This window comes from Pangasianodon hypophthalmus, chromosome 25 (assembly GCF_027358585.1).
Source record: "Pangasianodon hypophthalmus isolate fPanHyp1 chromosome 25, fPanHyp1.pri, whole genome shotgun sequence".
Taxonomy (NCBI): Eukaryota; Metazoa; Chordata; class Actinopteri; order Siluriformes; family Pangasiidae; genus Pangasianodon; species Pangasianodon hypophthalmus.
Window position 1 is genome coordinate 17,339,888 of NC_069734.1, and position 17,683 is coordinate 17,357,570.

Here is a 17,683-nt window from a genome sequence, read left to right on the forward strand (position 1 = left end):
TGTTGAAATAAAAAGTAAAATTGGTATTTTTGGTCTAAATCTCGATAAAACCTTTAACTACACAATCATTTAACAATCCATTATGCTGCTTAATGAAATGATTTAATTCAAAATTGGAATAAGAAATTCTAGCTCCTTGAATGCAAAAAGCAGAGACATATTAACTATTTAATTGTGAGATTTTTTGGGTAAAAAATGATTAAAATTACTATTACAATTTTTTCCCTGACCCAGCAGGAGAGTTTAGCTGAATGAATGAAATTCATCATTACACAATACAACACAGTGCACTTTTTCTAGCCACGCCCACTTACAGAACATCATGACACGTCTCAAATCTATCTATTCAGCAGAAATTCATTTTAAACGGTATATAATCAAGAATAACACAGCAGTTATGAGGTAAAATAAATGTGCTCATGTTTTAGGCACAAACTTTATGCTGCGAGACACTTAAATGAACTACTAGCTTAAAATAAGCAAACTGTTTACATCGGCACATACATACCCATTTGGAAAAAAACATTCTGAATGCTGATTATAAATAATACAACTTTTGTGTAATAGGTATTTTTTCTAATAATGATACCTGTATAAAGCTATAAAAGCCAATACTGTCTTCATGAGCTGTAAGAAAAGGTTTTAAATATTCAAGTTTCAGCTTTATCAGGATATAGAATCAGTATCGCCAATGACAAAAATGGAGGTGGACATCATATACAGAAAATTCTGCCTCTTAAAATAAAAATAACAATCAAAGCTCAAGTCAGAAAGGTAACACTTTTCAGCAAGAATGCAAAAGTGTAAAGAAATTCTCATACTCAACATTGAAATGTTTTCATTTTTACCTCATATATAAGATATAAATATATATATTTATATAGAGAGAGAACATTGGCAGTTTTATGTTACATGGATATTACAGTTTTGAGAATTAAAATATGGTTCTGGTCAAAATATTGATTAAAGTTTCATTATAGTTTTGCTATAATTCTTTTAGAAATTAATGAATTGCTAATCTATAAAAACAGATAAACATCCTAGTCAATAAGCTCAGCATCTCTTCTGACAAGAACGCCGAAGTAAAACAAGTAGCTCGAAAAGTAAAAAGGTAACATGATTGTCACTCACCGCACACAAACGTACCTCAAAATCCAAACTTAATATATAATAATATCAAACACAAAATATATGCAGTAAACTGAACACTGTATGTGCGTTCCTAAATTCTACACTGACATGATAATTATCACCTAAATTCTGAAATTATTTGACGTTATTACTGACAAAATCTAGCTAGTCATCTGATATTATGAAAGTATTATGTTAAAGTGAGCTAAAAGTAATCAATGAAATTATTAGAAACCATTACACGAGCCTGAAGCTGCATATCAGCTGAAATTTGTAACATGAAATGTCAACATCAAAAATAATATGCATTGTGCGGAAGCAGTATACACTCGTTGTACACAAGAATTATGTTGCATTATGAGTAATAATTACATAGTGTACTATCCAGGGAACATAATTCGTCTAGTGCGAATTGGGACACTACAAAATGGCTACGCTCCACATAGTGCACTATGTAGTGAATAGGGAACAAACTCAGACACGTGTGTTACCACAAATGAAATTTACGGGACATTCAAATTTATGCAGATATATTAGGGATGGAGAGCTAACTCAATTAAATAATGTTCCACTATGTTGAATGTAACTATAAACGGATAAAAAGCGTGATATGTCTTTGTTTAAAAAATGCAAAATTCAAACTGACGACAAATTGCTGTGGTATGAGAGGAATAAAACACTTCAGGGCGTTACTGGAAAATAATCAACGCAACTTCAGGGTGGTTACAGTGACTCCACTTCATCACACCACACCGTCGTTGATTATTTTCCTGCAACAGCACAGCGCAGAGTGTTTTATTCCTTACCTGTACAGCTAAATACTGGTTTTAAACAATATATTCTCACCAAAAAAGAGTACATTTTGGTATTTGGTAGTTTTGGACTGTACTAAACGTACTGTATGTTTTTGCAAATTCATTTTAGAAAATTTTCTAAAATTTGTAGTCAAACACACAACAAATTTTAACACATTTTAGACAAATATATACAAACTTCAACTATAAAACTTCTCAACAGCTAACTGGATTTAGCCGGATTTATTCAAAAGAGAATTCAAAAATGCTAATACTGTTCCTAACAAAAGCCTCCAATTAGCATTGTGCTAAAGACTTAGTGCTAATCGGTAGTTGTTCGAATTTATTCATCATTATACATTCGTCTACTTTTCTTCGAAAGGTCATACCGATAGAAACAAAATCGTAAATCATCAATAAATAAGAGGTACATTCCTTAGGAGTTAGTTAGCAAATAGTGCAAATGGTGGAATACTTTTTTCCTGTTTGTGTATCTTTTTTTACGAATTATTATTTTTTTTAATACTAGCATAAGATCCATTAATAAACATGTACTGTAACCCTGTGCTTGTTTGTTCAGCACTTGACAGGTGTGTGTGGAGTGAGATGGAGGAATATAAAGATCTTGAGGTCATGAAGATCTTGCTATTTCTCCATCACACTCCACCTCTCTTGTATTGAAAGTATAGCGTTAGTTTAAGAGCATTCCTGACTCTGAGGTCATTGCTAAACATTCAAAAGACTTGTTTTTTTTTTTTTTTTTTGCATAGATACGTACAACTCTGTCCTATCTTCCTGCAGTTCCTCTGTTTAGGCAGACGCGGGCTGGCCGTGGACTCTGAAGCGATACACACAGGTGTACTCAGGGTGACCCCAATTGCTGAGGATCCTCAACTCCACCAGCCCGTACACCTCCCGCTGAGAGTGCTGAAAAACACAACCATCCACAACTATCACAAACTCATACACATTCATTTATTCTCAATATATAACACATTATTTAGCGCTCAAGCGAATTCATTTTTGAATCAAAATATATCTAAATAGTGTTTGCACACAATATATGTTTTTGTGCTAACAAATTGCTCGTTGTTGGGATCAATTTTCAATTCAACAACACATTGTTTAAAAACTGAGACATTGTAGACATTGTACAATCAACATTGTAGCTGTTTGAGAATCCCAGACATCCAACGCTATTCAAAACGACTGAGTCTTTTTTCTTTTATTTGTAGTGTTATTTTTCTGATTCACTCTTTCTCACCTGCACTTCGAAGGTCTGGATGGGTTCTCCGTCCTGGTCGTAAAAGAACGTTCCGAGAAGTTTCCCTTCCTTGTTCTCCTCATTGATCATTCCCTAGAAGAACAGGCAAGTAATAAATGTAACAATCGAACAAACTGGGAAGTTTAGCGTTCTGAGACGTAAGAACTCAGAGCAGAATTCACAGGTTTATATTAATGCGTGTTTTATTAGTGGTTTTTTAAATTGCTAATGTGGCTCACGTAAACGGCGAAGTCTTTGGGAGCGCTGTCGATGTGTCCGGTGGGTGAGAGAACTCGGGGCAGGTGCTCCAGGGTGATGTGAGTGATTTGCACAGGGTGAGACAGAGCGATGACCAGGAAACCTTCGGAACCACGAAACGGCCAGCACTTACCGGGGTAGAGCTCGGGCTGTGGTCACACACACACACACACACACATGAGTATAATGGCTTTACTGTTACTGTAAAGGTTTCTGCATTCTGAAGGTATTTGTATGTTAACTACTGGTTTGTACAAGTATAATAAGATATAACTGAGTGTGTGTGTGCACGTGTGTGTGTGTGTGTGTGTGTGCACGTGTGTGTAGGTGTGTGTGTTACCTGTATAACAGTGCGAGGGCTTTCAGAAGGATACCACAGAGGAAATCCAAACAGGCTGATACAGGCTGATCTGGTGTGATACGTCTCTGAGCAGCGAGTGTTTACCACACTGGCACCTACACACACACACACACACACACACACACACACACACAAACATACAGGAACCTTAAACTACATCAAAATGCAACATTGGGATAAAAGCAGCAGTTCAGACTAAACAACAGATCAAATAAAAAAAAATTCTCTTCACAAATACAGTCGGATGTTGAGTGTTTAATATCTGGGATCTTTTTTCTGCTTTGTTTTGTCTGTTTTTTATTTTATTTTATTTTGCTGATCGTGTGTTTAAAAGTAACCTGGGTTTTTAGACGCAAAGTTTCGGGTCAATTTTTTTCTCGCCTGGCATACACTTGAAGACTAGGTTGTATGCGCAGGTTTAAAGCTCTGCTAATCGATCGAGGTCTGTAACAAAAATGATATAATTTCTAAACAATACAGTTATTATTCTGCACACTGAGTTAGGAGAACTCATATTCTCTAATGCGTTATGAAACCTCTCAAATTTCTCTGCCCCATGCTAGTCTTTGAACTAGCGTGACGCTAGCTGTTGTACTCGATTTTCAGCCCTTGAACTTTGTACACTCCAGCTTTATGCTAGCTTTGTAATGTGTGTGGATAAGCTCAATGCCTGCCTAAACATTTTATCACCTTCTTTTTTACATACAGCTACAGAAATCTGATATCACTCCAGATAACTGTGCTCTGTGTTTTTTTAGCTGTCTGGAATGTGTGGAAGTGATTTTACTCCTGCATTTGTTTGTGCAGGGAGAAGGGGAAGACTTTTCTTTGGAATAGGGACGGTGCAACAATCTGAGATAGCTTTTATAGTTTTGTTTGTTAAATTGGCAACAAATCTGTTCTCTCTGATTCATTTTACATCCCTCGCTTCTCTCGCACAAGACACAAATTTACTTTTTTTCTTTTTTAACCATGACTGCATTGTCAAATGTGTTTCACATTACATTCGCTAGTTGGTTTGGTTTGTTTTCTCAAACGAATCGCACCAAAGAAGAAATCACTCCAGGGTTCGAGTCACACACACACACACACACACACACACACACCCTTAGGTGTGTGTGTCCAAAAACATGTAACTTCATCTGTTAACAAAGTCCTTATTTTCCTCTGAAGAGGACTATTTTGAATGTGCAGAACCCAACTCTGAATACAAGGAACTTTCCCACTGGAAATATTGACATCATTTTTGGACTTAATTCACAGACTCTGAAACTCAGGTTTCATCTGCACTTAAAATCATTATGTAGCAGCATTCTTAAGTAACATACAGCTTTATTAAGAAGCCCATTCATCAGCTGAAACAATGTAAAGAAAGAAAATGAGATCAGTAAATATAGCATCTAATAAACAGCTAATGTTACTTTGTAATTACTGTATTTACTACTCATATGTACACTAGCTGTGTACACTAGATATGGTTTTTAGCTACGTATTAATGACTAATATGTGACCTCTTATACTAAAATGATGCTTAGAATAGTATTGAATCTCAAAAAAGAAAAAAAAAAAGTAAAAGTAATGGAGGAGACAGAACATCTTTTTTGTTGTTTCAGGTTTATAAACACCGGGTCATGTTTAACACATTAACTTCAATGTAAGGATTAATATGCTACCTGAAGACTCCAGCGCGTAGTCGGCCATTCCTATCCCATCAGCCTTGTGGAGGCTCAGCGCCCTGTGCACGATGCGTTCAACATCCTGTGACATCATAAATTAGGACAACATTTATCATGTCACGAAGTGGCAATGTAAACAGGACAGTGTGGACGTTATACAGAGGATAATGTGGGTGATAAAAACAGCTCAGAGAGGGCCTGGGAAAATATACACACAGACACACACACAGACACACACACAGACACACACACAGACACACACACAGACACACACACACATGCACACACATATGCACACACACGAGAACTCTATATTTACTGTGGGAAACTGTATGCGTAAGCACTTATACATGTATACATACATATATACATATGTGTGTGTGTGTGTGTATGAGTGTGTACAGTATATACAGACACATACACACACACACACACACACACACACACACACACGAGAACTCCATATTTACTGTGGGAAACTGTATGTGTAAGCACTTATACATACGTACATACATACATACATACATATGTGTGTGTGTGTATATGAGTGTGTACAGTATATACAGACACACACACACACATATGCATGTATGTATGTATGTATGTATGTATGTACACATGTATAAGTGTCTGTATATACTGTGTCTGTATATACTGTACACACTCACACACACCCACACACACACACACATATATATATATATATATATATATATATATATATATATATATATATATATATATATATATATATATGTATGTATGCATGTATGTATGCATGTATGTATAAGTGCTTACACATACAGTTTCCTACAGTAAATATGGAGTTCTCGTGTGTGTGTGTGTGTGTGAGTGTGTACAGTATATACAGACACATACACACACTCAGTGCAATTGGCATTAATTGGATTTTTACTGAAGTAAGCACACACACACCCACACACACACACACACACACACACACACACACACACCGCTATGCTGACTGCTCCCACTCCTTCTTCTTGCAGCGTCTCTCCCACTGTCCTCCACACATCTCTCCTCTCCTTGTCCTCCCGCTCCTGTCCCAATCTGTCCAGTATTTTCTTTTCCAGGTCCTCCAGCGCCCTCTGCAGCTCAGGACGCATCACTGCATCACGCTCGGAGTTAACGGAACCAGACAGCTGCTGCAGCAGCCAATCAGAGAGCTCCATCTTTAACTAGAGGATGGGAAAGAGGTATCAGTATTTAGAGTTATTCTCTAGTACAGTACAAGTCCCTGTGAATGAGCTGTTGCTATAGAAACGACAACGTATTAGAATGAGGAGATTAATATAAACCTGTGATTTGCAGTAGCTCTACTGTCAGAGCTGTCAATCACCACCTTCTGACCAATCAGAATCAGTATTTCTACAGCTCTGTGATATACACACTGTTAAATGTGTTTGTGTGTGTGTGAGTGTGTGTGTACCTTCCTGTTCTGAGATTCCTGGGTGTCCATTCTGCGACTCATGTGTTCAGAGGCTGACTGAAGTTTGGACACATCCAGTCTCAGATCGGAAATCTGATTCTGCATCCCTGCGGTTTCCTCTTTAATCAGACTGCGATGCTCCGAGTCGACACTAGGTGGCGACAAATACAAAGTACACACATTCAAAAATAAAGAAATAAGATGTGGTTTAGCAGAACACTGATGATGTAGGATGGCTGTAATATACACTTACTTCCTGACTCGAATTTTTAGGTCTTGCACATCCATTTGCAACACCTACTCACACACACACACACACACACACACACAAATACACAGAATAGAGAATTACATTACATGTGATGCTGGGACTATGTGTGATTGCCATAAGTAAGTACAAAAGAAAGCACCAAGAAAAAATTAAAAATTAAAAATTGTGTTTGTTTGTGTGTGTACGTGTGTATGGGTGTGTTTTCTCACCTCATTTGTGCGCTTCTGCTTTTCTCCATCTTGTTTCAGTAACTTGAGCTCTTTCTAAGATGGTAGAGAGAAAGTCAGAGTTGTGACATCTACTGTGTTTTTGCATCGTGACGAGTGTTGAATGCGATATTACAATATTACACAAAAATACTAAGATCAGATTTTAGGAGACACGTTTGACGACGATTCAAAATATGATGCAGTTACGAGATGCAAAAAAATCGCACAAAAATGAAACATGGCCTTTGTATAAACGCAATTATTGCAACTTAAATATCTGGATCCCTCTATTCACTTTCTCACCAGCATGTCTTCTAAATCCCTGTCTCTGTCCTCCAGCCATTTGGTCTCTCGTTCACGCAGATCAGCGTAGAGTTCGTCTTTTAGAGCTGCAAAACTCGCATAGGCATCATGCTCCTGAGAGAGAGAGAGAGAGAGAGAGAGAGAAAGAGAGAGAGAGAGAAAGAAGTCAGCAGCACGGTGGAATAAGGTAATTCATCCAGATGCATTAATTGTTGAGGAAGTGACATCACTTACATCCATACGAGGTTGAACTTGCGTGTGTGTTGTGGGGCGGGGCTGAACCGGCGGCGCACGAGCTGAACGGGCAAACAGGGCAGTAACACACGGGTACCAGTACCACACACCTGCAACGACACACACCCGCTATCAACACCAATACACAAGCTGAACGTGTGTGTGTGTCTAATTATTCAAAATATGACATGTCAAGAAATCAATTTTCTTCCCCTCTGACAAAATGACTTAACATCTGGTAGCAGCTCTTTACGAAGCAGCTCGTGAAGGTGTGTATCTACACACTCACCGAAAAGCAACAGGACGAGGAGAAGGAGGAGGAGAAGGGTCTTCCTCACACCTGCCGTGCGCCTGAGGAGAGATGGATGAAGAGTGTGGTGATGCAGAGCAAACACACACACACACACACACACACACACACACACACAGCTTACCTGCTGAGCAGAGAAACATCAAGCAGAGACATTCCAGACGTTATACTGTACCACGCCACGCCAAGCCAGAAATACAACACTGCAAAGGCACGGGCTAAAAAACACAGTAAATAAACCAGGTTAAAGGTTTACCGAGGTGTGAGTAATAAATTCGAGTGTGTGTATGATACGAATCTCACACCTGGGGCGGTCAGTGTGTCTCGGCGTCCCATCGCCCCTTCTGATGGAGTGTGAGCAGAGCCTGGGGGAAAAAAAACACACACACAGAATAAAGCTGATTGAAAGAAAAGGATGAAGTGATGGAAATTTTATTTGATCGCTTAATTAATTATTTATTCAATTACTAAAATAAAATAACACAATCATGAGTACAAAGTTTTGGGTGTGGCCCTCTGGCAGTTTTTGTTCAGACTATAGATAATAAATATATAAATAAAAGTAGCTAGGAAAAATAAGTGAGCAAATAAATAAATAAATAAATATTAGAAATACAACTATGATTCACAGATGGTATTGAATTTTCAGAAATAAAATTGGTGGACATTTTAGTGTTATTGCGACCTACAGCATCCACTGTCTGTCATAAGTTTACATCATCCTCATCCTCAACCCTGAGCCACACACACGAGTGATCAAGGGGAAGTCAACAGACAGCCAGACAGGAAACAGGAAGATGCTGTGGTTAAGCTGAGAGAATAACCTAACAACAGCGCATGCACGCACACACTGACCTCATTTCAGACGTATATATAAATATGAATCATCAGACTACAGAAGATATACTGTAGTATCACATCCCTGTCTCTATACATACACCATATACTTGTCTGATTCCTTCATTCATTCATTCATTTAGTTACAGACTATACTCAATTTCTTGCATATACAAAATTGTTTTTTTTTCCCTACACACACATACATACACACCGGGGGTTGTGCTGTACGTGCCGCCGCTCCGGCCGTATCCTTCCTCTGATGAGGAATATCCTGAGGAGAAACCCGATGGATCCATCTGAATCGGAGTGCTTGGGGCTGAAGCGGTCAAAGGGGTCACGGTGCTGCTCGGAGCCCGAAAAGCAGAACTCTTCCTCGCTGGTGACACAAAAACAAGATAGTTACACAAAATAATTATTATAATAATAATAATAATAATAATAATAATCATCATCATCATCATATTAGAGACACTGTATGTCATATTAGAGAAATTGTATTTTTTTTTTACCAGAGAAAAAACAAAAACATAGAATAAAATAAGTGTTTGTACATGAAATCACTAGAAGCCTTCATATAATTAACTAGAAGAAAGCAATCAAATGATGTCATGCGATATCATCAGAACTGACCCGTGAGGAACTCGCTGGTGCTCGGACTCTGCGATTTGCTCACATTGCTGCCACTGCTGGAGTTGGGAGAAGCCCCGCCCCCTTTGCGGGGTCCTGTTTTCCTCTTGAAGACCCTGGAAAATAAACAGATGCATACAGAAAGGGACACGCTGCTTACTCAGACAATACACACGCGCTCTTCAGACACACGCTTACCTCACGGAACTCTCTCTGTAAGAGATTGGTCCTACAGATCCGGTAGAGCTGGTGCTCGCTGTGTCATCATCGTGCGGGTAGAATCTGTTCGACACCAACCGCGCACTACGCCTCGACTCTGCAGGACGAGAGACACGGGAGCATGGTTAATTCTTCATCACGTAAGCCAAAACAAGACAAAAACTAAATCGCAAATATCAGCTATAACGTGAAACGAAATAAGAAATATTTGACCTAAATTGTGCTTAAGACTAACAGAACCTCCCTTTGTTTTCAAATAACTCCATTTAAGTTCAGACTAAACAAACGAACATTTTTCTTTTCCTTTTGCATAGCGAACGAGGTCACCGCAGTGCGCACGCATTTCTATTGTACAGACATTATCCTCCATGATCCCCCTTTCCCTCGCCCAATCTTTGCAATATATCTTTCAACAGAAATGTTTCTAGACACATCATAGACACACTGTCTGCACTTACACTTTCCCTCTGGTTTGCAGAAACCTATTAGCTTTAATTCTGATTAACATAAATAGCAAAATAAAATATAAAATCAAATGAAACCAAAACAAACCACATTTGTTAAACATTCTGTTAGTCTACTAGGCTAAATTTATCACTAAAATATGTAAAATCTGGTAATCTATTAATTTATTATAATTAATTAATTAACAAGTAAAATGCCAAATATTTATTTCATTGTACACATTAGCTGAAGTCTGCTATGCTAGCATGCTAATCTTTAACCACTGCATATTTTCATAGCCGTTAACCACACACACTGAACGGAAACATAGTACTAAAATACAGCATCACACACACACACACACACCACATGTTTTGTTGTCAGGGACAACGCCGAGCCTCACAAAACAACTGAGGGGGATTTTATTGCTAACACCAATCAAACAAGTAGATAAATGGCTATAAATAAAAGAAAAATAAGATGAATAAATTAAAGTACCTTCAATAATCTTTCTTAAGACTCTCTAAAGCATAATCCTAGAGTACATCCTAATTCTGTTACCTTTGGCTAATCAGAACTCCATGCTGCGTTTTGCTAGCAACAGATTAGCTGATAGCAGAAGGTCTGAGGTAAAATGACAAAAAAATTAAATATATTTTGACAAAACATGATAAATATACTTCAGTTATTATATTCATTGTTATTTTTAGTAAACCTTTAGTAACATATACGCCCAATATGAGTAAGCATGTTTTGCTATTTTAATGTCCTGTCAGCCATTTTGTTTTCCAAAACTGTCCTTTTTCAAAAGATGTTAGTGAACATTGAGGTTCAGTTAAACATCGTTTCTATAATATGTGGGTGGCTTTTAGATAGTTTGTGGCCTGGTGTGAAGAAAGACAGCATTAATGCAGAAAAAAATAAGAAAAAAAGGACTTAATTCCGATTCAATTTCTGATCCTGCTAATAGGCTAAAGCAGGAATAATACTCAAACTATATGCTAATGGGCTAATTAACATTATCCAGCACACCATTGCAGTGTGTTTTCTCTCTCTCTCTGTGCGTGTGTGTGTGTGTGTTTGTGTGTGTGAGCTAAGCTGTTAAAGACAAGACACGCCGTATGGCAATTCTCATGACCTCTCTCGGTTAACACATTTAAAAACCAAACAATCATTTCTTAATTCATACTTTTGTCCACTAGCTGTGCTGCTCTTGAGTAAATACAATAAGTAGCTGGGTTTATTCAAACCTCACACTCGTTTTTATAACACACACATGTATCCTGGTTTTCAAGCAGCTAACAAAAGTGGCAGCTGGAACCGTGAGGAAAAACCGCGAGGAAAGAAAAAGGAAAGAATTGGTGAACGTATCGGTTTGTGAGTTTCAAAACCCCAGCTGTGTTTCTGTTTAAGTTGCGAGAAGCTAAAGTTGATCTGTCTTTAAAAAAACGCATAATCGCATCATTTTCTATGTAAGGAATAAAACAATACGTGTTGTGCTGTTACAGGAAAGTAATCAATAACAGGGTGATGCGATGAGGTTGATTATTTTCCTATAGCAGCACAAACCAGTGTTATTTCTCCTACACCACAGCAATCTGCCAATGATCACCTTTTTTCAATTAAACAATGATATGGCATTTTTTTAATCTATTTATAGTTATATTTAATGTTAGTTTGTTCCTGATCTCACTTACGTTATGTTATGGATGTTCTGTCCTTATCATAAATACCATATATGCTAACACACACACACACACACACACACAATACTGTGTGAGAAAGTGAAAGACAGAGAGATATAATCAGACAAAGAGAGAGAGAGAAACAGTCAGACAGAGAGAGATACAGAGAGATACAGACAGACAGAGAGAGAGATACAGAGAGAGAGAGAGAGAGAGACAGACAGAGAGCGAGAGAGAAAGACAGACAGACAGCGAGAGAGAGACAGAGAGAGAGAGATATTCCAAATAATGCCTGCAGAGCAGAATTAGGACTGTACCCACTAAAAAAAAACAAAAAAAAAAAACATTAAATTCTATGCTCACCTAAAAAAAATAGTGATACAGAGACTCTCCGTCACAAAGCCCTAAGATACCAAGCGCTTACCCCAGAGAGAAGCCCCTCAGCCAGCTGGTCTCGGAGCTGACTTTACAATCCATGACATGTCCAGACAAACCCCAGAACAGAAACCCAGGTAGACCAAATCAAAAACACAAAAAGAAAAATGTCTAAAGCACTGGACAGAAGCAACAGCTCAACAGAGTAAACTAGAATGTTATCTGTCCCTCAACAGAGAACAGAAACTGGCAGAATACCTGAGCGCAGTGACCCGAAACTAAGAAAAGTCCTGACCATGTACAGACTCGGTGATCACAACCCATGCAAACGACTTCAATCTGATGCCAAACAAGAACTCAGAGAAACCTCAGCAAGCTCAGACCTGCTGCCAGCATTGTGAAATCCAGCATTGTGAGTCAGCAGTGGAACAGGACCACCAACAGCACAACAACAGCAACACTGTAAACATGCACAACAACACCAACACTGTAAACATACACAACAACACCATCACTGTAAACTTACACAACAACACCAACACTGTAAACATACACAGTAACACCAACACTGTATACATACACACCAACACCATCACTGTAAACTTGCACAACAACACCAACACTGTAAACATGCACAGTAACACCAACACTGTATACATACACTGTAAACATACACAACAACATCAACAATGTAAACATGCACACCAACACTGTAAACATGCACACCAACACCAACACTGTAAACATGCACACCAACACCAACACTGTAAACATACACAACAGTGCCAACACTGTAAACCTGCACAACAACAGCAACACTGTAAACATACACAACAACACTGTAAACATGCACAGTAACACCAACACTGTAAACTTGTACAACAACAGCAACACTGTAAACATACACAACAACAGCAACACTGTAAACATGCACAGTAACACCAACACTGTAAACATACACAACAAAAACAACACTGTAAACATGCACAACAACAACAACACTGTAAACATGCACAACAACACCAACACTGTAAACATACACAACAACACCAACACTGTAAACATGTAAAACAACAGCAACACTGTAAACATACACAACAACACCAACACTGTATACATACACAACAACACCAACACCGTATACATACACATCAACACCAACACTGTAAACATGCACACCAACACTGTATACATACACAACAACACCATCACTGTAAACATGCACACCAACACAACAACATTGTAAACATGCACAGTAACACCAACACTGTATACATACACAACAACACCAACACCGTATACATACACATCAACACCAACACTGTAAACATGCACACCAACACCGTATACATACACATCAACACCAACACTGTAAACATGCACACCAACACTGTATACATACACAACAACACCATCACTGTAAACATGCACAACAACACCAACACTGTAAACATGCACAACAACACCAACACTGTATACATACACAACAACACCAACACTGTAAACCTGCACAGTAACACCAACACTGTATACATACACAACAACACCAACACCGTATACATACACATCAACACCAACACTGTAAACATACACAACAACACCATCACTGTAAACATGCACAACACCAACACTGTAAACATGCACAACAACACCAACACTGTATACATACACACCAACACTGTAAACATGCACACCAACACCAACACCAACACTGTGAACATACACAACAACACCAACACTGTATACATACACACCAACACTGTAAACATACACACCAACACTGTATACATACACAACAACACCAACACTGTAAACATACACACCAACACCAACACTGTAAACATGCACACCAACACCAACACTGTAAACATGCACACCAACACTAACTCTGTAAACATGCACACCAACACCAACACTGTATACATACACAACAACACCAACACTGTATACATGCACAACAACACCAACACTGTAAACATGCACACCAACACCATCACTGTAAACATGCACACCAACACCATCACTGTAAACATACACAACACCAACACTGTATACATACACAACAACACCAACACTGTAAACGTACACAACAACACCAACACTGTATACATACACACCAACACTGTATACATACGCAACAACACCATCACTGTATACATACACACCATCACTGTATACATACACACCAACACTGTATACATACACAACAACACTGTAAACATACACACCAACACCAACACTGTAAACATGCACACCAACACTGTATACATACACATCAACACCAACACTGTAAACATGCACACCAACACCAACACTGTAAACATGCACACCAACACTGTAAACATGCACACCAACACTGTAAACATGCACACCAACACTAACTCTGTAAACTTGCACACCAACACTGTATACATACACAACAACACCAACACTGTATAGATGCACAACAACACCAACACTGTAAACATGCACACCAACACTGTATACACACACACCAACACCAACACTGTAAACATGCACACCAACACCAACACTGTAAACATGCACACCAACACTAACTCTGTAAACATGCACACCAACACCAACACTGTATACATACACAACAACACCAACACTGTATACAAGCACAACAACACCAACACTGTAAACATGCACACCAACACCATCACTGTAAACATGCACACCAACACCATCACTGTAAACATACACAACAACACCATCACTGTATACATACACAACAACACCAACACTGTAAACGTACACAACACCAACACTGTATACATACACAACAACACCACCAACACTGTAAACGTACACAACACCAACACTGTATACATACACAACAACACCATCACCGTAAACATACACACCAACACTGTATACATACACACCAACAGCAACACTGTATACATACACACCAACACCAACACTGTAAACATACACACCAACACCAACACTGTAAACATACACACCAACAGCAACACTGTATACATACACACCAACGCCAACACTGTATACATACACATCAACACCAACACTGTAAACATACACACCAACACCAACACTGTAAACATACACACCAACACCAACACTGTAAACATACACACCAACACCAACACTGTATACATACACAACAACACCAACACTGTAAACATACACAACAACACCAATACTGTAAACATACACAACAACACCAACACTGTAAACATACACAACAACACCAATACTGTAAACATACACAACAACACCAACACTGTAAACATGCTCCGAAACATGTCGGCAATAAAAAAAAACATTATGGGTTATTATTTATATTTTTTTTTTTTCCATTGTGTGTAAACGTGTATATCTGTAATTTAATATTAACAATGCTTTGGCAATGTAAAGCCTTTTACCATGCCAATAAAGCTACTTGAATCTGAATCTGAAATCTGAGAGAGAGAGAGAGAGAGAGAGAGAGAGAGAAACAGGGGGACAGAGAGACAGAGGGGGAGGGACAGAGAGAGACAGATACAGAGACAAAGAAAGAGAGAGAGAGACAGAGAGAGACAGGGGACAGAGAGACAGATAGAGAGACAAAGAAAGAGAGAGAGACAGAGAGACAGATAGAGAGATAGAGAAAGAGAGACAGGAACAGACAGATAGAGAGACAGAAAGAGACAGAGGGATAGACAGATTGAGAGACAGATAGAGAGACAGCGAGCGAGAGAAAGAGAGAGAGAGAGGGGCAGAGAGATAGAGGGACAGATAGAGAGACAAAGATAGAGAGACAGAGAGAGAGACAGAGAGAGAGACAGGGACAGACAGATAGAGAGAGAGAGAGAGAGAGAGAGGGACAGGGACAGAGATGTCAGTGGAAACTGCTGCTGGAATGAAACTCCACACACACACACACACACACACACACACACACACACACACACGCTATACAAAAACATCTGTTTAATAATTAATAAAAGAAAGAATATCATAATTGGAAGAAGAAAAATAACTAAAACTAATAATTATCTAAATAATCGTGTAGGATTTCTTATTCCTTGCTAATTACTGATTAATTAACATTATATTTATCATTACAACTCTGTATTTAGAACCAAATTAAGCTGAATGCTGCAGATGTGTAAAACTATAAACTCACTCATCCTCCCTCAGGACAAAGTCAGGACTTTACAGAAACTGCTCATGAGATGTGAACTCTCACCAGGAACGTGTGCATGATATTCATCTGGACTATTTACTCCTGCAGTTTCTCTCTCACTCACCTCCCTGCTGGCTTTCGGATAACGAAGGCATGGAGCTGGCAGATTCAAGCACACACTGCAGAAGATAACACACCCCAAACACACACACACACACACTGCTGCTCTGTAGCTTAAAACACTAATAATAATGCAGAAAAAAGTAACGGAGGCCAGGAGGAAACACTGACAGTTACACCAGGAAGCAGGCAGTTGACAATTAAAAGCTCCGCCTCCGGAATTATTTTCAAAATGAGCGACCGGATCAGAGCTTAAGCTGGGAAATGTCTCCACCTGGTGGTCAGATCGAGGAACTACACCCACATTAACGCTACAGTACACTGAGGACGCCTTCATAATGAAATTATACTCAAGTGAAAATGTGTCAAAATCTCAAAACTCAGCTCAAAATCTGACAAAACTTAGTTAAAAAAATCCTTATGTGAAATCTACTTTTACACATACTCACGAGGATTAAAAAGTAAACATTTTAAACTGATGTTAAATTAAGCTAATGGCATGTTTTCATGTAAAAAGTGATTTTTATTACTTATCTAAAAGTATTAGACAATGATTTTCACTATAAAGCAACACTGCTTTGCTCGAAAACATCATTCAGATGCTGTAAGCTTGCAATATTTACCTTTAGCTAGAATCCGACTTGATGCCTAGCCGATCTGCGTTAGCTCCTCGAATCAGTGCTAACAAAAAAAACAGACTAGCTTAGTTAAAAACAGCTGGTTAGCAGTTAGCAAATGTACATTTTTTTTTTTTAATTAATTGGAGTTCATGCCTTCTAAGGAGGTGAAGGAAACACCTCATTTTATGCGAGTCTTTGCTTACTCCGGCATACTGAAATAGTTTCCTGAGGTAGGGCCAGGAGCGCTCATCCTCAACTTCCGTATCGCGGCTGAGGGAATTTTTCCAAAATTCATATTTTTTTTGTAGTTAAAATTTTCTTTTATGGTGAATGTTATAGCAAAATAGTGTATCT

The 17,683-nt window shown here is 38.5% G+C and overlaps 1 protein-coding gene across 1 annotated transcript; it reads right to left on the minus strand.

Moving 5' to 3' along the window:
• Positions 1 to 395: 395 nt before the first annotated feature.
• Positions 396 to 16,892, minus strand: sun2 (Sad1 and UNC84 domain containing 2). Its single transcript, XM_026947970.3, has 18 exons — positions 16,714 to 16,892; positions 9,927 to 10,044; positions 9,732 to 9,844; positions 9,313 to 9,477; positions 8,567 to 8,626; positions 8,386 to 8,479; positions 8,241 to 8,302; positions 7,952 to 8,061; positions 7,718 to 7,831; positions 7,415 to 7,468; positions 7,188 to 7,231; positions 6,935 to 7,085; positions 6,459 to 6,683; positions 5,482 to 5,566; positions 3,788 to 3,903; positions 3,429 to 3,596; positions 3,190 to 3,282; positions 396 to 2,852 (listed from the first exon to the last, which is right to left on the minus strand). Exons 1-18 carry the CDS (start codon positions 16,742 to 16,744, stop codon positions 2,736 to 2,738), a joined length of 1,920 nt encoding a protein of 639 aa, XP_026803771.3. The 5' UTR covers positions 16,745 to 16,892; the 3' UTR covers positions 396 to 2,735.
• Positions 16,893 to 17,683: the final 791 nt, after the last annotated feature.